Source organism: Cydia fagiglandana, chromosome 2 (genome assembly GCF_963556715.1).
Source record: "Cydia fagiglandana chromosome 2, ilCydFagi1.1, whole genome shotgun sequence".
Taxonomy (NCBI): Eukaryota; Metazoa; Arthropoda; class Insecta; order Lepidoptera; family Tortricidae; genus Cydia; species Cydia fagiglandana.
In genome coordinates this window covers 26,513,837-26,536,542 of record NC_085933.1, presented here as the reverse complement: position 1 = coordinate 26,536,542, position 22,706 = coordinate 26,513,837, and the positions used below count along the sequence as shown (strand labels likewise).

Here is a 22,706-nt window from a genome sequence, read left to right as displayed (position 1 = left end):
CATTCTGGTCCCTTGTGTTAAGTCACTCGCGCGACATGTTTCGGAGAGCCTAGGTCTCCTTTCTCAAGCACTAACAGTGCGAGCAGCGTGCACGACGACCGTGTATCGCGAACGCTGCGTAAACCGTAAAATTATTCAATGTTTAGTATGTCTCGCAACAGTTTCAATTCGATCTGGTCCCTATTGAAATATTTGAAACGTGACAAGTTTGACGTTTCTGTCTTCGTCGCGATATTTTACTTTCATTACGTTTTGGAAATCGAGTGTTTCTCGTTGAACATAACTTTATTAATTTTAGAGTCACGAGGTTTTCAGGTATTTAATGGCCTCGTCGGCGATGACTTGTGCTCTTTTTTGAGAGACTGGTCAGATGTACAATGCCTCTATCCATTCGTTCCGATTTTGTGGGAGTCTTTTGCCCAGTGGGACACAATATTGGGTCCTTTGCCCAACAGTGAAACACAATAGGGTCCTTTGCCTAGCAGTGGGACACAATAGACCCTTAATAAATGTATATATGTAATATCTATGCATCTTCTAACACATTTATAATCCCCAGGTGGCGGACGAGTTCAAACTGCACGCCCGCGAGCGCAAGTTCATCGTGCGCGAGTTCTCGTACAACGAGAACGACCTCTCCGCCGGCAAGAACGAGATCACCAAGCTCGTCACCGACAAGAAGAAGCAATTCGTACGTCATTCTCTTCATTTCCGTCATTAGCCTCCTAAACATCGTCATTGTCCTCCTAAGCAACGTTACTGTCGTCCTAAAGACAGTCATTGTCCTTATTCTCCTAAACACTGTCATTGTCCTCCTAAACATCATCATATTCTCCTAAATAACGTCACCGACTGCTCGATTATCTTCATTCGCAACAATATTGTAGTCATTAACAAGTTCACCGTGCGCGAGTTCTCCTACAACGAGAACGACCTCTCCGCCGGCAAGAACGAGATCACCAAGCTCGTCACCGACAAGAAGAAGCAATTCGTACGTCATTCTCTTCATTTCCGTCATTAGCCTCCTAAACATCGTCATTGTTCTCCTATACACCGCCATTATCCTCCTCAAAACCGTCACCGGCCGCTTGGTGATCGTCATTCGCCTCAATATTGTCGTCATTGATAATTTATTTGTGGGCGAGCTCAACGAGAACAACATTATAAACGACGTGTCATCGTTATGCTCATGACTCTATGTTTCATGTTATCAGGAAAATTACATTATTTTCCGTTTCGTTGAGGGTGAACATGGTTAAGGACTATTTCCAATCTCCTGGGCTTGCTGGAGTCACGCAATCAAGATGACTTTAGACTCTAGCATCTAATAGGCGGTCTATTGGATAAAAAACTAAACGACAAGAATAATGATTGATTATTTTCTGTTGCACAGGGTCCCTTGGTCCGATGGTTGAAGGTGAACTTCTCCGAGTGCTTCTGCGCCTGGATACACGTCAAGGCGCTGCGTGTATTCGTAGAATCCGTACTCAGGTTGGTATTATGTACATTTCGGGGTCGGCCTCATAGTAAAAGTTGTTCAGTATGACCACTATTGACCACATATCCACCCCTCAGAGTATGGTCACTCATAACAAAATACCCTGTTTTGTTTTTTAATCAAAATTAATAAATTCTTTATTTGGCATGCAAGAAACCCAAAAAATAACACAATACAATATAATAAAAAGTGTAAAAGTAAATATAAAATACAGTAAAAAATAGTAAAAATTACAACCTAAAACAATTAAATGAAACAATCTAGGTTTTAGGCGTAACTACGTAACTAGACGTGGTTCATTTAGCGATTTCGTCGTGGCGCTACAAGTACATGCGGCCCACACCAGTTTTGGTGTCTAGCAGTAGTAGTTGCCGCGCACTGCTATACAGACGCCTGCTCGCGCTTACGCCAACTTGCGGTCATATCTGTCGTAATAGACGCGTTTTATTAGAGAGTGAACCTTCTGTACAGTCGCCATCAGATATATCGGAGCGGCCAAGGTGCTCACAAATATCTGAATACGCCTCTATTGTCAAGGCGCTAGAGTGCGTGTTCAGATATTTTTGAGCATCTTGGCAGCTCCTGATTGTATCCAGTACTATTATTTATGATGTGGCGCGTAAACTCTGTTTTCAGATACGGCCTCCCCGTGAACTTCCAGGCCGTAGTGATGGTCCCGTCCCGCAAGAGCATGAAGAAGCTGCGCGACGTGCTGCAGCAACTATACGCGCACCTCGACCACTCCGCGCAGAGCCACGGGGCCAACGCCGCCGACGTGAGTATCTCTCTTGATCGGGACACTCTTGACAGAGCGGTCGTGGTCCATTGGAAGTCTCCCTTTGTGACACGTTTGACGGCTCGCCTCCACTCCTCCCTGACGGCTGTGAGTTTAGCGCATTCGTGCAAGGGGCCGTCCATTGCTGCCTTTATTTGGTCCGTCCACCTCATGGGTGACCTTCCTTGCGCTCGGGTACCTTCTACTCACCAGTCGCTCTATGGATACATCTCCACGTCGAGAAACGACATACTACATGATATAAGACGGCGGCACCGATGAACAGCTGCCAGACGCCCGGAATAAGGTCAAGAGAATTTAGTATAGAGGCGGATTGTCGAAAGTAATTTTTGTAGCCACAGTTTTACTGCCATCTTTCGACACATGATTACAACTTTTAGAGCGCCATTTGACTTAGATCCTTGTTCTTTCACTCATATGTGTTAAAATTGTTAAATGTCAAAAAGTAACACGAGCATACAAGATTTTTAGCCAGGATAAGATAAAAGATAAGATAAAAAATAGTTTATTCGAGTAGGCATATTACAATGCGCTGATGAACGTCAAATAAAGCTATACCGGCTCCAGCCCTACACCTCTGCTTCGAGAAGATTTAAATCCCCTCTCAATTGGAGGAGGGTATCCCAATATGGGACCAGTAACAAACTCGGCGGGACACATCTTTTCAAAACATTATTACATCTTATAATTAACATGCATTACTATATAATTCATGCAATTATACTCAGTAGGTATATAACTTTATAGAAATTTGGTAAAAAAAAATATATGTACATGAAATCGTACAAATACGTAGCTGTTTCTGTAGCCAAGTACAGGAAGGATAGCAAACTAGAGGAGTTTAGGGTTAGTCCCATATTGGGATACCCTCCTCCAATTTAGGAGGGATTTAAATTGACGACCGGTTTTGTTTAACCCTCGTGCTTTGAAACCCTCGCAACGCTCAAGATTCCATTTTTCGAACCCCTCGCTTGTACGCTCGTAGTTCAATATTGGAATCTTTCGCTTTCTCGTGTATCAATATTAGCACGAGTGGTAAAACAACACCCTTGTAAAACAAATAACTATTCTATACATCTCGCTCGCACTATTATGTCAGTATGAGCCAGATGCTTAGAAAGTAAGTTACGTTCACGTCATATTTTTTCTCAATATGTTTTTGAATGTGTTTCAGACGGCGGAACTCGCGGGTCTTGGCTTCGGGCAGTCGGAGTACTTCCCTTACGTGTTCTACAAGGTCAACGTCGACATGATTGAGAAGGCCTAGGCCATAGCTAGGTAAGGCCCAGATATACAAATGAAAAACCCATAATTTGCCAGAGAAATTTGAACCTTTAGTGCAGGGAATAGAGTTGATTTTGGTTTTGTTTCAAAATTGAACGACACAAAACAAATGCGACTGTTCCAATTGAATATGATTTAAATTTCATCAAACTGAATAAATACTTTAAGTAGCTCCTTGAGCCGTTGGAGGGTATTCATCTTCTTCCTCGCGTTGTACACTCAACCAAGTAAGTGGTTTACCACTTTTTATCAATCAGATAATAGAGTCGAAAAGTGGTAAACCACTTTCTTGGCTGACCGTGACCGTACTGGCTTTTTGCCACGGTTCATGGGAGCCTGGGGTCCTCTTGGCAACTAATCCCGAGACTTGGCGTAGGCACTAGTTTTTAAGCGACTGCCGTATAGATAGCCCTGTTTCAGTTACCTATTATTATTATTTGGTTTTTTTTGTCGCAGGTAAAATAACTACATGTCGCCCGGCTTGCGCCCGCAAGAAATAGTTGCAATCTGTTAAAAAAAAATTGTACAATAATTATATTTTTAAATAGAATATTTATCAACCGACAAAATATATATACACGTGGCCTGTATGAATAAAATCATTTGCGATATATTTTACCATGTACAGTTTTTGTTTTATTTTACATTTCGAGGCAGGTTTGTATGTTTTGAATTCTTACAATAGTAACATTTTTGAAAATCAGGCCAATTTTCTGTGCCTTTTTATTTGGCATAATAAACGGCCTGTCAATGTCTCATAAAAAAAACAGTAACTTTTTTTTTGTCTATTATAACTGACATTTGTTAAGCATGTTTTCTATTATGTTATTATTGTAAGTTGTTATTTAAATAAGGTATTTGGAAGTGTTTAGCTTTGCTATGTTCCAAGCGCAACAATCTTATGTTCAGTATTATGTGAGTTGCGTGAGTAGACTAGTTGCATATCATCCGTTTGATGCTGTATAATAAATGTTCAACAGATATTTATATTGGAGTTAATGAAATGGAAAAGAACTATGTAAATAAGAACATTCCTCGTCATAACTTGTGTAGTACATAATAAAATAAAAAATATTATTCAAGTTACTGTTTGTGTGTGTTTTATTTGTTATTAATTTTAACCTTGAACAACCATCCCTACTAGGGTGACTGCTATTTTGGGCACTTCTAACAAATCCGAAAGAAACAAGCCAATTCAAGCCTTATTAAGGGTAGCCAATTACTAGGTATGTAGTGGGTGGCCAATAACCTAGTACTTGCTATAATAACGAAAGTAACTCTTGTCAGTCTGTCTCCACTTCATGTTTAAAATGTTGTTTTGATTTAGATGGAATTTGGTTTGGTGACAGTTTGATGCCCAAGGAAGGACATAGGATAGTTTTTAACGATCATCATCATTCCACGCAGTCACAGGCACAAGAGAGTGATTTGGTAAATGGGTAAAGATCTGATATATTATAATTCTCCAGTGCTAACTGATTAAAATTAATAATATTCTTAATTCAGATTGCCTTGAAAATACATGCTCTGTCTATTTAAACCTTCATACAATTACATGCAAATAACATTGCATTGTGCCTCAATGCAGGTGGAGCCTTCACCTGCATTCAAAGAATTTGCTGCATAAAAGTAATAAGGTTGCGCTTATGATGGCCCATTGTTATTTTTCTTAACCCCTGGAACGCCGAACCGACAAACGTACTTGTACCCGTCAGATGCCTAGTGCCGGATCCGTCCCATCCCCCTCAACTGCCGGAGGGTCTTCAATTTTTGTACCCGTCAACTGCCGCGATCAAAAAAAAGTGATATTGTGCAAATGATATAAAACTCTATTTGTAAGTGTTTAGATCTCAAAATTGTAAAAATATAATACAATAAATTTGGTGACTGATAAGGCACAAGGCAGTTGAGACACTTTGTACAGATCTGGGACTAGGCAGTTGACGGGTACAAAAATTGAAGACCCTCCGGCAGTTGACAGGACTGGTACGGATATGGCACTAGGCGTCCCAAGGGTTAATGAACTTGCAGTTTTGTCTATGGTACTAGCAAACATGGACACAAAATTTTAACCTATTTACACTTATAAAAGTATGAAATTTTGGAAATAAATAGGCAAACTAGAACCTAGCCACTATAGGTGTAAGTGCCTTTGTGCCCAACCCTATTAAAGATGGAAGATATGCAAATTGATGAAGTGCCTATAAGGTGTATGCTAAGTTTCATAGAGGGGTGTAGCGAGATGGCAAAGAAGTGACAAAAGTATTAAGTGGTTTGACACAAATGTTGGGAAACCCTGCATCAGACAAAGTACCTATCAACCGTGCTAATGTTATTTTATGCAAGTTTAATTCCTTTACCATTTGAAAAACATTTCCATCAGCAAGTATTAATTTACTAAAGCAATTTCCTATTCTTTCAATTTGGCAATTCTACTGTGGACACAATAATACAAACAATGTTGGTTTTCACATTAGAATATATTTTACAACTAGCCTTAATTAATACCGTACAAAATTACAAATAATGCTGATACGTTAGTCCTTCCATTCGTCGTCTTCTGTGGTGTTTTCCGTTTCCAACATTTTTGAGGCAGTAGAATCTTCCTCATCCAATCTTTTGAAAAGGGAAGTCAACAATTTCTTGTTCAAATGATCGGTCTGGCTTATTTCTCGAGTCGGCTGCTGTTGAATTTGTTCAGGGTTCACTGGGTGGGTCTTCTCTGGTTCAGGCATTTTAGAAACAAGAGATTCCGATGAGTAATTTTAATAAAAACAAAAGAACTTGTAAAGAGTACACACCTACGAATTGCGCATAAAGTATAACCTATACAAATTACGTTGAATATAAGACAAGCATTGTTACTATAGAGAGTAAAAACTTCTGAAATTGGTCGGTTTAAGCCCTCGTTACCGGAGGTAACGCTCCATTTCACGCATTTTAACATGTGGTGACGTTTCAATATTTTCCTGTTGATGTAAAGACACGAGCTATTCTATTTAATTAAAATAACAACTGATTAGAAATATAAATAAAACAATAGTTTTAACATAAATATAGCGTTCAAAAATATTTTAAAATTTATTTTACCCTGAGGATATTCTTGGTTGCGTTCCGTAATTTCCGTATACCACGATTTTTTTTTTCTGTGGCTAACCACGAACGACGTTTCCAACCAGCTACATTATCGTCGGCTGGTGTATTTGACCAAAAAAACCAATAAAAGTTAGTATAATACCAATTAAAAGTGCACATTTTCCATTATAAATACGTGTTCAATACATCCGTGTAGAAATTTAGTGCTTATAAAGCGTTAAAGTTGTTTCAATGTCGGCGGATCAGGGTGTCAAATTCTTACATAACTGCACCTAACCTGCATTTCTATCATCTGATTTTGTTTTCAGAGCCGTGAAAATGTTGGGACGTATCGCGCCTGGTGTCGCCCAGGTGACGGCGGTGGTCAGTCACCAGCAGAACAGGAATATGGCCACTCTGAAGTCCATTTCCCTCCGTCTGAAGTCGGTAAAGAACATTCAGAAGATCACCCAATCCATGAAGATGGTGTCCGCTGCCAAGTAAGTACAAAATAATGTCTGATGGTGTTTTAGGGCAGATGTAGCACCTGGACAAAGTAGTAGAGATGGGTAACTCAGGAGTGATAGATAAAAAAGATATATATCTTTCTCGTTTCATGAATCACTCTTCTTGTCTTTACGAATCCGAATGTATCAGTATATCCGTACCGCTCACTCCCTCAGCAACGATTTACTAAAGCGAAAGCGATGTCTCGGTCGCGCGTCGACCGAAGTAACACGAACCAGCGACAGCGGTCGTTCAGGTGGATTCGGACGCGTCATTCGCTATTCCGCGGGAACGAAAAGTAGATAGTATAGTATTTCTCGCTCGCGCAGGATGCAATGCAAATTGCAATGATGAGTTATTAATTCGGTTAATGAGTTAAATTGCATTGCATTTAATAAAATGTACACACAAAGCAATAAGGTATTTTATTAGGCAAATATATTCTTCAATTTAATTAATTTATTTCGATGTGTGAATGTACCAATCTATATCCATCATGATACAAAATGAAAATGTCGCAATTCTGTCTCTCTCTCATTCATAAGATGACGCAAAGTCAATAAGTGTCGATACAGTTACGAGCGGGATAACTGATACACACGGATATAAAGATATAAAAGAGTGATACATATCCCAGTGGTAAAAAGATATATATCAATCTTTTCCCTCTACTGACACATTTTGCCCATCTCTACAAAGTAGTATGTCGAAGCTCATTCATAGACTCCAAATCTTGGGTGAACTGTCACGGTGTGACAAACTGGTAAAATAAGTAATAGGTAGCTAGAAACTCAATGTAATGTATGCTGCTATGACACTAAAGAGAGGTTTAGACCGTTAGACTAGTAAATACTTGCATGCAATTTCCATTACATTGTGGCATCTGAGTAAACTTTTGAATGCAGTTTACCAGTGGCGGATTTGCAGTCTTTGCCGCCCTAGGCCCCAAGTCTTGTAGCCGCCCCTTTCTCATATCATCATCAGCACCCATCATATTGACTACATCTAGATCAGGCAACGAAAAGATATATTATAGAGGGAAATGCTTTGGACACATTTTTTACTTACAATTAGTAACTTTTTTGGACTCGTTAGAAGGTGAACATATCAAAAGTTCCCTTGAGCGGGGGTTTGGTTTGAAGGTCACATTTTCGCTTATTATATCTCAGAAACTATACGTCCTTGTGACATGATCATAGGAAAAAAATAAGCAAATACTTTTTCATTTTAAAGGACAGTTTTACCAATAACATTGATTTTTTTATGTACCTACAAAACATTCGAACAATCTACTTAGGAAACAAGAAAAACATTTTTTTTTGCCTGTTTTCTTGAATAAATGCTAAACTATTTATCCTAAAATTATAAAAAAAATAATTGAGATTCTTACAATGAGCTCTTTGATTTGATATGTAACACGATATAGTTTGAAAAACTTTATTTTTAAATTTTCTCATTTACCCCCCAAAAATGTCCTCCATATTTAACCCTTAAATTGGCAAGAGTAAAAATTTGTAAAAACAAGTAATATAGTAGCATACCTTTATTTAATACCGTCTGGGGGTCTACAGAAAAATGTTAAAAAAAATCCAGTATTATCGGTTTTTCAGAAAATCTATGTACATCACCATGCACGTTGCCAATTTTATAACAAGAAAAGTAACATTCTTGTATGTACACGCTGGTTACCGCTGCCAAGAAGCCAGTAAAATATTATGTAAAAATTAACGTAAATTATTATGAAAAAACATCATTTAGTGTGGAACTGTTAAAAGCAATTTGGTTTTTTTTGTTTCTCCGATGATGAAACAAAGGAGCATATTGCATTTGACGCAATAAAATTTCGTCTTTCCCTCCTTACAATATCTGTAACGTACATTTTTCGGTCCCCTCTCAGGAAAATGCCCCATGTTGTCAAACCAAAGACTGTCTGTAACTCTGTAGGACGCTATTTCTTATGGCACAGTTTCTCAACTTTCATTTCATCGGTTACCAATCTTCCGTCGCTTTACAATTTCCTTCGAATAGTTCAAACCGGAAGTTCTAAAAGTAACCTAAAGCTGTATCTAATTCTGTTTTTTTTTCAGGCTGGTATGGCTGGCATTTTCACGTGTTTATATGAAGCTCTTGTTACCCTAATGGCGATGAGTGTTCAAGTGTAGTGTAGGCAAAGCATCATAAATAACTGTGGATGGAGAGTGTAGAACTCTAATATGCTCGAAAGAGAATCAACGTGCTTTCAGAATTAAATCGTGCTTGATTAAAAGTATTTATCGACCTCATCCTCGTCCGACAAGCTGTCCAAAGAAGAATTTAAAGAAGGTGGATCAGAGCTATTGTCAGAATAGAATTGTGTGAATGCGCGTGGGTTCCTCATCGGAATCTGATTCATAATCAGAACATACATTTTTTACGGGAATTAAAGCCAAAATCTTATGCGATCTACATAGTGTTAAATACTACAGACAAAGAAAGGAAAGCATACTGTTTAAAAATATTTTAAATAAACAAGGACACGCAAAATCGTTAGATTCAAAACAAAAGTTAAGTACAGATAGGTTGGCAACGTACACGGTGGTTACCGTAGTTGAATATTTACAAACTTGTCAATGGTAACCGTGGTGTACATTCTAATTTACCGGTGATTATCTTTATTATTATGCCTTATGCTCACAAAATTACCAATTATTCATATACTTTACCATTTTCTTATGAAACACAAAACGTACAAATCATAAATTGCATACAGAAAAGTTGTTAAAATTTAATAAAACTTATTAGAGGTACTGGCGAGCGTAGCCACTTCGAACAAATTTTTGAATAGCGACGTTAATTTCAATTTTTTGCCATATCACATATTTTAGTACTATTCGTAACATCATTATTAAGTAGTTTCTGAAAATAAAAGCTTAGGAAATTAGATATATTTATGACAGGAATTTTTACTAACTAACGTACACGGTGATGCACAATGCCAATTTAAGGGTTAAAATTCATTTATTTACGTTACACGTTCATCTTTGGGTCACAAACTTACATATGTGTGCCATATTTCAGTTTAATTGGTCCAGCAGTTTCGGAGAAAATAGGCTGTGACAGACGGACAGCCAGACGCACGAGTATAAGGGTTCCGTTTTTTCCTTTTGGGACGGAACCCTATAAACGGGGAACAAGGCGCGAAGGCGTCAACAATATGCGAAATCGACGCCACACTCGCGTTCGCGGCTTCGCGCCGCGATTCGCGCACAAGTGTGGAGGACCCTCCAGATATCATAAAAATTGTAGCTTTTAGCAAATTTAACCAACATTCATTTTGTATAATGATCATGTCGTTCGTTAGAACGCATAGTTTCCGAGATATAAGCGAAAAACTGAAAAATGTGACCTTCAAACCTCTCTCTTCCCCCGGCTTAAGGGCTACGGCCGGGGACTTTTGATATGTTCACCTCCTAGATAGTCCAAATAAAGTTAGGTACAAAGTCAATAATTGTGTTTCAAGCATTTCCCTCTATAGGTAGGTACCTTTTTTTGAGAATTCGTTGCCTGGCCTAATTTTGAGTTATTTTTTGTTATCATCAGCGAAATTATTGTCACAATTTGCCGCCCCTATATTTCGCCGCCCTAGGCCCGGGCCTACTGTGCCTTATGGGAAATCCGCCACTGCAGTTTACCTTATGAGTCAGCAACATACTTGCTTACCTAAAGATACAGACTATATTAGGCCTTGCTTAACTTAATTAGGCTATTGAACATGACATATGTTTGAGTGATATAATAGAATAGAACAAGTGCAGTATCATTAGATACTGGCCAGTTTTTGTATACCCTCCTAACACAAAATGAATTAAATAATTAATATTTTAGTGTCTTGATTGTCATAATTAGTTATTAATTAAGAAGGCAGCAGTAAACCTTCTGTTGTTTATACTATGTTAGTAGGAAATAGTACATTTCGATGCTAGTGCGGAAGGTATGTCATTACTTCACGAGTACCGAGATATCTTGCCACGAGCCTGCGGCTCGTGGCAAGACTCGGGACGAGTGAAGAATGACATTTCCGCACGTGTATCGAACGACGTTTTTTAATACAGTTGCGAAAAAATAAGAAAAACATTGTTAATCGTACACTAAACAAAAGTGGTGACAGTGACAGCTCGGTTAGACGTCGTCTTTAAGCATATTATATCTATGGGCGTTTGGCAGCTATTCCGTTCCATTCAGTCAACTTATAAGAACGGAATTTTCAATATTGAATATTAAAAAATAAACGTGTTATAATGATGAAGAGGTAAGTAATTAAATATGAAATATGTAATATTTTTCGTATTCTTACATTAACGGTAGGTTTTTATGCTGATTACGACGTTTAAAGGAAACTAATATTAACACTCATCAATAAGTAGTCGTGAATTGGAACAAGTATAAATTTATTTATTTATTTTATTGAGAAGTTCAACAGCGTTTACATTAAATAATATACAAAAAACATGAGAACTTATAGCATAGCCAATAACAGAACTTCCTGGAGTTTATACATAATAAAAAATCATCTGTGGGTAGACTTGTAACTTGTGCTGTACAAGAATTGTTAATATAACTTAATTTGTAAGTCTTTAAGGTACAAGGAAAAAGAGAAAAATTTAATATTTAATAATTTAATATATATTTTAAAAAATTGGAAAAGTAAAAAGCACTAGTTCGAGATAACCAACTTTCCGCACGCTAAACAGCTACGTAAAGTAGCACTTTTTGAGCAACTGTATTAAAAAATACATTTACTTATAGTGGCACCTATAACCGACACTTTGACTTTTTATCCAAGAAAATTTTTATCCAGCAACTGCACAGTTGCAAGTTGCCATATCAAGAAATCTGCTTCCCCCTTATTTTCCTCAATATGTTACTTCGCTCTTACTTCGAGAATTGAAGCCTCATTCATCAACATTGTGATTCATTGGGGTTATCCATTAATTACGTCACACGAATTTCTAGGTTTTTTGACCCCTCCCCCCCTCCTTGTCACACTTGGTCACATTTGGCAAACCCCTCCCCCCTAGTGTGACGTCACATTTTTTCTACGAAATCGCCAAATCGAATTAAGTAAGTACCTAAGTATTATTAATATTTTATGAAAATATTTTTTACGATATAAATATTAGTAATTTTATAAGCCATAACTGCTTAGGAAAGAAAATTAAACGAATATAAACAATTATCGTTTTAAAAACTTGTTATTTAAAAGTACAACAACAAAATAATTTAAATAAATTTTCAGTTACTGATGAAGTTAAAGTGACGTCACAAAGTTTGTGTCTCCCCCCTCCCCCATGTCACAATATGTCACATTTTCTTAACCCCTCCCTCCCCCTAAAAGTGTGATGTAATTAATGGATGACCCCTTATTACTTAATCATTATTCTCCTGCAATACCTAAAACAAAAGTTCAATTCTATGAATGTTTTTGAATAGAGCAATAGATGCCTACTGATTTGTCTATGGAATTTGGGGTTTCTAAACCCTTTGAAAAATGATCTTTTCGGTAAGCTTAGCATAGAACCATCAATTTTTCAATGACAAGATAGACATCCTATGTGATGTGAGTTTTGTAACCTATGTCCGCGATTTCGTTGCTTTGCTACAGGTAGCTAAAAGTACATCCATTCCACACCAATTTTGGTGGCTAGCCATAAGCCGCGCGTGGCGCTGTCGCCAGCTAGCGGCCATATCTGTCCTGATCGTAACAGACGCGTTTTGTTAGAGAGTGAGTCTTCTGCACCTAGTACTATTATTTATTCTGTGGCCCATGTTCCAGATACACTCGCGCCGAGCGTGACCTGAAGGCTGCGCGCCCCTATGGAGAGGGTGCTGTCCAGTTCTATGAGAAAGCTGAGGTAATACCCTTAACTGGGTCTTAAAATTTACACAGATAAGCTTGCATTAGTACTAATTGCAATCTATTGGGAATATAGCAGTGGGTAAATAAAGTTATGAGTAAAATTGGGCAGAAGAACTCAAGTAATAGCCTAAAGATGAAAACTTCAAAACTAGTCTAGTCTACTCATGTTGGTGAGAGTTGCAGTTTTAATTTTGAATCTGTACAGCTGTATTCACTTCTAAGTAGGGTTGCCAACTTTTTTTTGGTGGAATATAGTATTTTCCAGAATAAGGCATCAAAAATATATTACCTACTTCTTGCAACCCTACTTCTAAGTCATATAAAGTTGAAGTTTTTTATGACACAAATTATGACAAGTTAAATATTTTCCCAAAAATTTGGAATGATTTGCTTAGGGTATTCCATCTGTCCAATATCTTGGTCCAATGTCATTGCGTCTCACTCTCTCATTAAGCAAATACATGGTGTAAAAACATCCTAAGTCAGTACTGATTTCTCAACAGGTCCAGGCACCCGAAGATGAGCCGAAGCAGCTCTACATTGCCATGACCTCAGACAGAGGTAAGAAAACTGACAAATTTAGGATTATACAGGGTGATTCAGGAGACGTGAGCAGGACTAACACTGCTCATTTCGTAAATTATAAGCAACTGTTCCGTATCAGTATTAGTGAGGTTAATGTTAAATTTCTAGTCGTGTTGAAAAAAAAAAAGTTATTAATTTATTTACGACATGCATGGTCACCCTAAAATTAGAATACTAAACTACCGATATTCTGTGTCAAATTGAATGTCATCACTGTCATCACTTACAAAACTACCTTACTTTTACTTACTTTACTTACTTTTGAAAAGTCGTATATCACTCAAGTTTGACAGTTTTATCTTCTTTAATCAAAATGCTGTCATTACGGTTAAAGAGGTTTTATGTTTATTAATTAGGTCTTGTAGGGTGACCACGATTGTAGAGAATTAAATTTGCCCTCACCAAAAAGTTAAATAATAGGAAAAAGTGTGGTTGTTTCACCTAAATACGACAGTGATCGATCAATTGACCGGAGTTATGCAGAAAACGACCAACTCAATTTTTTTATCAATGCAGAAAGCGACCAAAGCTACTAAGTTAGGGTGTCAGTCACTTTGACAAAAATAAAAAGTTGGTTGCTTTCTACAGAACTACGGTTAATTATCAGTTACTGAGTATGCAGGATTAGTCCTGCTCACGTCTCACGAATCACCCTCTATACGTTAATAGTTGAACAGAAAATTCAAAAAACAGATACAATGCGAATGGGTGCCCCTTAATACGCCTAACATTAATTGTCATAATATGAATTCGCATAACAGATTTGGCATAAAATAATTGTTCATAACATTAAACAGGCATAATAATAAAAAAGCATAACACTTATTGCGCATAATAATGACTCCGCATAATTTAAATATGCATAACATTATTAACTATAACTGTAACTGTCATAAAATGAATTAGCATAATTTTATAATGTAAATGGATCAGGACGAAACCAACTTAACCAACTCGGTTAGGTTAGGTTCAGAAGGCCTTAGCCTTCGATGTTAGGTTTTTTTATAACAGCCCGATAATATTATAGATATATTCACATCCTGATTATCTCCTCAGATGTATTAAATAAATAAAATAATATATACAATCAAAATTACATTTGTCAATACCTCTAACTGGTAAATAGAACTTATACCTATAAATCGGTAGGATAGAAAAAAACCATCCAAACTAAACTTTAATTTAAATTGGCTGCAATTGCCTCCAAATACCGCTTTATGGTGACATAACAATCTGTTACCTTCCTTTTATATTTATACCATTTAATAATTATGCAAAGTAGCGTTATGCTTATTACATTTATACTACAGCCGTATTCATAAACAGTTAGAGCATTGATCATCAGTTGCTGATAACCGGATGTCACAAAACGTGATTCATAAACACTTTTTAGCGCTAAACAGTTGATCATCTCTTTATTAAATCCTCGGAAAGTTACGGAGCCGAGGACCCTTCTTTATCTGTTTATTATCTGCTATTTTACAAGATGGCGGTCACGAAACAGCTGATTTTGGCAAGAGTGACAAGAGCAAGAGCAAATAGTACGTTTTGGTTAAAATCCCAAATGTGAATGGAAAACAACTTTAATATGTGCAATTACGTATTACATACCTGGATATAGTGCGAAAATGGCGCGAAACCTAAATATCCCGCTTTTTATAAGTTGTTTATGTGATTTTGTGTATGGTGATTTTCGTTTAACCAAAATATCGAAGAAGGCAACAGAATTCTATGATCGCGTAGTCGGAAAAATGCATCATAAACGGAGCGAGTTCCTCCCTCACAGCTATTAGGCGTTTGGAGAAATAGGTAAACCGCCAGATTCACTTAAATCTATGCGGGCCAGCTTCATTGCTCGCCATACAATCGCATTTTCGAAACCAAGTTTGGCTTGGCAAGTAATATTAGAGCGTTCCATGTTCCTAATTAAAAATATTTGGAGGAGTCGCCATCGTCGGACACGGCGAGGACTTACTTATATTTGTGCGTAAACCCTTTAGTTATTCATTATTACCACTTGCCAGAAACGTTGTTTTTAATTTAAGATCAGGGTGTTCGCATTTCGCAAACTTAAATTTAATTGCATTTCTTGCGCACATTATACCTACCTATATAATATTATAGACCCTGTAAGAGTACATCAATCTCATTCATAGTTTGCAATTGAATAACTAACCATTATACCTAATGAGATTATAATATTTACCATAAGTTAACTTGTTTTATAGACATATTTAACCGACTGTGTTTAATAAAAAATATCACAGGTAAGTAGGCACTACTTAAAAGTATCAACTTATTTACAGGTAAAAGAAGTGTGCACTCTTGTCAGTCTGGTAAAGTGATGAAAAATCTGAAAAAGTCACGGGTATATGCAGTCATTGCATAGGCAGTTTGCTCAATATTGGCTTTGAGCATAACAATTTGGCCTCCAGGTAAAAATATTGCAAGCTGAACTTTATAGAATGAAAGTTTCATTTATGTCAACTAATTATTCAGTATAGTCATCCAGGTTGGATTCTATACCTACCTGTTCTTGACGCTAAGGTTTCCAGTGCTCCCAAAAATGCACTGTCGGCTATTTGTAACTCCGCTAGTTGCCTGTAGGCTGCAGTGCTTAATATCAGATGGGCAGCACTAAACTTGTCCTTGTCATTGTCTGGTATTCAAAAATACCTTTTAATTTTATTCTACATAAGAACCATTAATTACCAATATTATTTTTGAACTTCTTTGAACTAGGTACATAGCATGAACTTACCTATGAATATCTACTTTACTTTATATAAATTGTACACTTTCATCAGAACAATATTGCAAACACATGAATATCATAAATATGTGCAAAATAGGGTCCTACTTTCCTTTTTAGAACTCTCAAAATGATTTGCTATTATGGTATTTATATGAAAATTTATTTTCTAATAATAATCTGGTGCTTTATTTTATACATGGTATGGTGTGACATAATTTATTTTAAGTACAGGAAACATCCCTATTAGACTGCTAGATACATTTAAGATTTTATTGCATTGTAATTAGAAAAATGGAATTTTGAGTATTTCAATATGGGTACAGTCGCCTGCAATAATATGTTACTCTTCGAAGGCTGCAAAAATGTGCAATGCTCTTATGGGCCTTTGTTGTGTAACATATTATTGCAGGTGACTGTACATCATTAATAAAAATTGTACAAACCTTAACAAGTCAAAAAATATATTTAATTAGTAAAATAAAACACCAATTAAATTAGAACAATTTTATTACTTCAACCTAAATCAAGCTAGGTTTTCATTTTGATGTTTTTTTTCTTTTAGGTTTCTTGCTGATTTCCTGCTGGGACTTGCAGTGTACGGAGTCAGTTACACTTCTCTGACCAATATTCACAGCTGTTCACAGGCCACAGCTTTTCTTCCAAAGCCTGGAGTTATTCAACAATAACAGTGGCTAATGATGGTACTTTCAGGATCTGAAAAGATGCAATAATTTGAATAAAAGTATTTTTGTATTCAACAATTTTCTTTAATTTTTAGCTTATGATATAATGGATGTACTTAAGTTAGGGTCACATGATTCAATATAGTTATGGTAACTAAGTATCATTTTAAGCTATAGACAGAGATCAATATGACTTCATTTATTATTCATTACCTATTAGGTACTATAATATGATATCATTGTACATTGACCTTGCAAACTCTCTGGAATAGATGTCCAAACTGTCTGATGAGATATAGATTAGCCAACTTAATTATAACCAACTGTACGCAGAAAACATCTTAATTTTAATCAGCAGGTACACAGTATCTATACACACACCTGTACACTGGTATTTAAATACTGCCTAATTTGTGAACCATCCTTCCTCGTAGTAAGTAGGTTGGCTAGGTGATCGAGTATAATAACCATCGCATTGTTTCATGCATAAAATAAATACCATTACAAAATTATTACTAATGACACGATGACAAGAAGTAAACTCGCGACACAACGGCTTGTTACAATAAAACATCACTTGTACATATAATTATCATTTGGTTCCATTGTATGGTTAAGAAATATAATACCTATAATAGGTAGGTACCTATGCATAATTTTAAACAAATACACCAAGCTCCACAAAGCACGGATAAATTTACCAAATTTATAAGTGTTATAACCTTTAAATAATGTCAAAGCCGTCAATGCAAGTGTCAATCTTAACATGTTCAGATACTACATTTTATGTTACGTACCTATGTCTATAATATATTATAAATAGATGGTCATGCCCAAAATTTGAACTGTACCTAGAGTTATCATCAAAATCGCTGCAGACTTTTCTTTGTCTAACTCTAAACACTGCAGGTATGTAAGGTAAACAAGAAAGTATAGGACATTGTTCATACCTGATTTAGTGAGTCTGAATGGACTTCGTTTTGTTGACCCGTTGTGAATTTCTGCCGCAACCAGAATAAATTAGTGTGAACTCATGAACCATTATTCAATGGTTCTTCTTGCGGAGGCGAGTGGGGTCTGGTACGGTATCTGGCTTCGACTTCTTCTCTTCGCTAATTATGCACTTCTCGGTTAGTTTGAAAGAACCCCACTTCTTTCGACTCCATTCCACATAATATTGAAACTAAAAGCAATAAGATATAGGTATATCAACATTGCAGTGAACTCATATTATTACTTGTTGCTGTATAAGATACTTGTCTGTAAACGTAGTTACTCACCAAGTTTTATAAAATTTCCGGCCATGCAGCAATCTTTAATTATTTTTGTGGCACAGAAGCTATTTTAATAAGAGATAATTCCGAAAATTAGTCAAAATAGTAAATCAACTTCTTCATGATATTACGTATGGAGTGTAGAAGTAATAATATTACGATTGGCCGCTAGTGCTGCTGTCAAACTTTTTTTTTTATTTAATGTTCAGCCATATTTTAGTCTATGATGCGCCAAGATGCCAACATAACGCGTCTAATCTGCTTATTAGTTAAGAAGCCCCTAATAAACGTTTATAAATCATGGTTCTTATCAACGGCTTATTAAGCCTAAACAGCGGATTAGCTAATAAGCTGATCATTCCTCATTTAAGGATTTTTTATGAATACGGCTGTTAGTCATTGTTATGACAATAAACGTTATGCGCATTAACATTATGCGTACTCAGTTATGCGAAATAATGTTATGCGATTTAAAAGTTATGCGTAATCTGTCTTATGCCAATTTGAATTAGGAGTATTACGTTATGCGAATTAATATAGACCCAATGCGAATGTTTGACACTTTCGCAACCGGGCAAAAAACGGTGCACTACCCCAGAAACCGGTCGTCTATATCTGCGTACAAAAGAACCCGCTGGGCGGGTTGTCCGGCATCTGAGCAAACATTACGAGTCCCTACCAGGCGGGTTCTCGGTAGTCAAAGTGTTAAAGGATGACAACTGGCAACCATTATGTGACATCCCTGGAGTCACAGCAGTGTATTTTTGATGGAACTCTAGGACTCTACTCATATTATCTCGTCAGGTCTGTGCGGCGCCGTCCACACCGGCGTCTCCAAGGTCATCCGTCTCCGCCTGGCCGAGCCTGGCGCCGAGAACATCAAGGTCATCTGCGTCGGCGACAAGTCCCGCGCTATTCTGTCCCGTCTGTACGGCAAGCACATCATCTCTGTGTGCAACGAGGTGAGTGTCAAACTGTCAACACATACATAAGTATCTAATTCTAAGGACAACCGTCTCTGGTCAAGCCCGCAGAGAACATTAATAAGGTCATCTGTGTCGGCGATAGGTCGCGCGCTATTTGGTCCTGTCTCTACGGTACTAAAACGTTTTTTTCGAAACTATTCCCCTACACTTTTAACTGTTTTAAGTAAGCATCCTCGACTCCGTCATTTGTTATCAGGCGAGATAGCGTTCATATATTTAACTTTCCACAATAAAAAAAAAAACTTAGTTATTACCCATAATTATATCTCTTTGCTAGGTTTGGGCTCCGTGGGATGATGATAACTGATAAAAACTATCCTAATGTCCTTCCTCGGGCTTATCTATCGCTACCAAATTTAATCTAAATCGGTTAAGCGGTTTAAGCGTGAAGAGGCGACAGACAGACCGCCTTTTCTACCGACTTTCGCATTAATAATATTAGTAGGGATTCGTATTGGAGCATAAACTATATCCATGAATTATTTCAGATCGGCCGCCTCCCCCCCACCTTCCTGGACGCCGCGCAGCTCACTAACGGCATCCTGACCTCCGGCTACGAGTTCGGCTCCGGCAAGATCATCTACAACAAGTTCCGCTCCGTCGTATCCTACGCGCAGGATGACCTGCCCCTGTTCAGCAGGAAGGCTGTCGAGGTAAATGTATTAGATTTTCCTTCATATTTTACGGGCATAAGAGTGTCACGTCGTTCTTTCATCTCGTTTACACTCGTACCAGCGAAATTGTCAACCGTTTCGTTCCATCCATTTATCGTTTCACTCGGTCAAGCGCTCTCCAATCCCACTGAAGTAATGGACCTAAAGACCGTGCAAAAAGATTTAATAGTGCCTTTCGGCCCCTCACGGGATTTCATTCTTAACAGTTACTGACCGACAAGCCTATTAAGTATAATTCCTGGACCACTTCAAGTGCTTCCGTGGATCATCGACCTTTGAACGCCACGCCTATCGTGCACGTGTCACTATGACCGTGTCGGAATGCACGAAGGTGGATATTGGGAGGTAGCCGCGCACGTCAGTTGACGTCTTTGACGAATCTCTCATCATCTTCCTCCTATTATCCCGGCTAATGCCCGAAGTCCTCTTGAGGTAACCAATCCTGAGGCACTAGTTTCTATGAAAGAGACTGCCATCTGACCAACGCAGAGGGGAAACTAGTTCTTATTTCACTTAATTTGACACTAAACTAGCGTTTAATTTGCAGGCTGCTCCCAAGCTGGCGGTGTACGACTCCTTGGACTCCGAAGTGCTGCAGTCCTACATGGAGTTCTCACTTGCCTCTATGCTCTTCTACGCCCTGAAGGTTTGCTTTTTATTTATGTTGCTGTGTAATTTCTTGTTATTAATTTGAGTTGAACAATACACTTTTCGTCTGTCGCGACACTCGTGACATCTAGTATCAAGTAACAGTACTGATAAATCCACTAGTTGCCACTAGATGTCGACTACAAAAATAAGCAGCGTTTTGGTTACGCGCTGGTTAAGGGGATTAGCGGTCTAGTGTTATTAGTCTATACTAAACTCAGCCCCCGCGTAAATGCCATTGGTAAACATTCAATTGTTATTGCGGAATTAATCCCAATGGCCGTTGCGGCTGTTGTGTGGGACAGAATACAAGTCCACATGGCAACAACCAACATTTTGTTTACATTCCAGGAGGGCGCGTGCTCGGAGCAGTCGTCGCGCATGACGGCCATGGACAACGCGTCCAAGAACGCCGGCGAGATGATCGACAAGCTCACGCTCACCTTCAACCGCACGCGCCAGGCCGTCATCACCCGCGAGCTCATCGAGATCATCTCCGGCGCCGCTGCGCTCGAGTAAATTTAAAATTTTGACAACGGATTTTTGGGGGGAATTTTGGAGGGAATTGAAATCGTGGAATCAATGTTTTTTATCCTGGGTATTAAATTAATGGCCTAATTTGTCTAACCAATCTGTCATTTTGGTAGAATTGGCCATCGCCTACATTGTTAACTGAGGGTAAACGTTATTACAAAAGGCATAAGGTCCACCGATGGACAGAGTGCTGTTTGTACTTAGGATTTAAATCAGACAGATAAAATATCTGAGACAGTGCATTTGGATTGCAATTTCTTTGAACTTGAAGAAAAGTTATTCTGTCTTTAAATTGAAAAGATGACGAATAAGGTTCATGTCGCGACTGTCCTGCGAAAGAAACGATATTTTCATCTTTTTAGCATGGTTTTTTGCCAAGCTGGTGTAATCATCTAGAGTGAAACCTAACATGGTAGGGGTGTTAGGCTCATGGGGTAAGAAAAGCTTGAAATTCGTTGTCAAAGTAAAAATTGTTTTATTTATATTATACTGCCGTTAAAAAAATGTAATCAATAGAAAAATGTACCATATTGCTGACATTGTCGGACGGTGTTCACATTTATTTGTAAAAAACACGCATTTATATACTTCACTGGCTTTTAGACCTTTTTATAAATATATTTGGACACTGTTAGATGAGGTTATTTGTCGATCATGGTTGGAAACCAACGGTGAAAGTGGTGGTTTATTAAATAAAGTATCATTTAGATTTATTCGTTGTTTTTATTTAAAACTTACATTGTAAAAACCAGTCTTTATAATAGAAGTCCAAAGAGGACTAAAACCCAATTAACCGGTTAAACCTGGAGTTACCATGTTTACGATTACAATTCGACCCTAGGTTAACGGTTTAACCGGTTAACCCCAGGTTAGTGGGATGGTGCAAGTGGCGTTAAAGATGAACAAATTTAATATCCTTTACAACTTTCGACATTTTTATTTGTAAAAACGCCTTTAACATATTTATTGTCATTAAGAGCTTGGGTTACGCTCGTAGCGCGTAGCCGCGGTTTCGCCGTATGGACCGCATAGTCGCTACGAACAGGGTACCCGACAGTCGGGTTCTTGGCCCTGAACGTGTTAATATACATTTAATGAGTACCTAAGACGCATAGAGTGCAAAATATTGTAACATAAGTTCTGACAGCTGAAGTATGTCACTATAGGTCCCGCACATTACTCGGCAGCTCTGCCCTGCTTATTGTATGTGCAGTACTTGCATGAAAATCATCGTTTAAAATAAGAACTTATTCAAAGAGAACAAGATAAACAATTGCATGACGTTTCAACTGCGTTTACTGCATATGTTAGCACGGCAGAGCTAGTTTCCAGTTTACACGAAATGTATGGCGCCGTACAGCGTGCTACAATATTTTGTACTAGTTAAACCTTTTGAACGCCAACAACACCATAAGGCGTCGTACCAAGTTGTGCCCACAGCGCCATAAACATGTGTTAAGGCGGACGCTGTCAAAGCGACGTTCACACTTTTAAATAAGGTTTATATTAGC

The 22,706-nt window shown here is 37.8% G+C and overlaps 2 protein-coding genes and 2 long non-coding RNA genes across 4 annotated transcripts in view; 3 read left to right on the top strand and 1 right to left on the bottom strand.

Annotated features, from left to right (window-relative positions):
- LOC134679545 (V-type proton ATPase subunit C) overlaps positions 1-4,669 on the top strand; it is a 175,292-nt gene extending 170,623 nt beyond the window's left edge. The window contains exons 10-14 of the mRNA XM_063538503.1: positions 560-691; positions 1,394-1,491; positions 2,135-2,273; positions 3,469-3,572; positions 4,035-4,669. Of these exons, the coding sequence (XP_063394573.1) occupies positions 560-691; positions 1,394-1,491; positions 2,135-2,273; positions 3,469-3,561 (462 nt within the window). The 3' untranslated portion in view covers positions 3,562-3,572; positions 4,035-4,669. The remainder of the gene's footprint in view (positions 1-559; positions 692-1,393; positions 1,492-2,134; positions 2,274-3,468; positions 3,573-4,034) is intronic.
- A 2,009-nt stretch (positions 4,670-6,678) lies between these two features.
- Positions 6,679-21,908, top strand: LOC134679538 (ATP synthase subunit gamma, mitochondrial). The gene is made up of 8 exons (XM_063538494.1): positions 6,679-6,803; positions 6,983-7,153; positions 12,973-13,051; positions 13,560-13,617; positions 19,158-19,315; positions 19,828-19,992; positions 20,561-20,659; positions 21,013-21,908. Exons 2-8 carry the CDS (start codon positions 6,993-6,995, stop codon positions 21,178-21,180), a joined length of 888 nt encoding a protein of 295 aa, XP_063394564.1. The 5' UTR covers positions 6,679-6,803; positions 6,983-6,992; the 3' UTR covers positions 21,181-21,908.
- Positions 14,956-17,157, top strand: LOC134679547 (uncharacterized). Its single transcript, XR_010100348.1, has 3 exons — positions 14,956-15,450; positions 15,948-16,076; positions 16,959-17,157. It is a non-coding gene; the product is annotated as an uncharacterized LOC134679547 (long non-coding RNA).
- LOC134679546 (uncharacterized) lies at positions 16,841-18,479 on the bottom strand. Its single transcript, XR_010100347.1, has 3 exons — positions 18,360-18,479; positions 18,030-18,262; positions 16,841-17,110 (listed from the first exon to the last, which is right to left on the bottom strand). It is a non-coding gene; the product is annotated as an uncharacterized LOC134679546 (long non-coding RNA).
- Positions 21,909-22,706: the final 798 nt, after the last annotated feature.

Excerpts from the sequence above, each read along its gene's own strand:
- LOC134679538 (XM_063538494.1), top strand. The coding sequence starts at position 6,993 with ATGTTGGGACGTATCGCGCCTGGTGTCGCCCAGGTGACGGCGGTGGTC. Across the intron at positions 13,618-19,157 it reads TGCCATGACCTCAGACAGAG|GTCTGTGCGGCGCCGTCCAC; the intron begins GTAAGAAAACTG and ends TTATCTCGTCAG. Across the intron at positions 20,660-21,012 it reads TGCTCTTCTACGCCCTGAAG|GAGGGCGCGTGCTCGGAGCA; the intron begins GTTTGCTTTTTA and ends TTTACATTCCAG.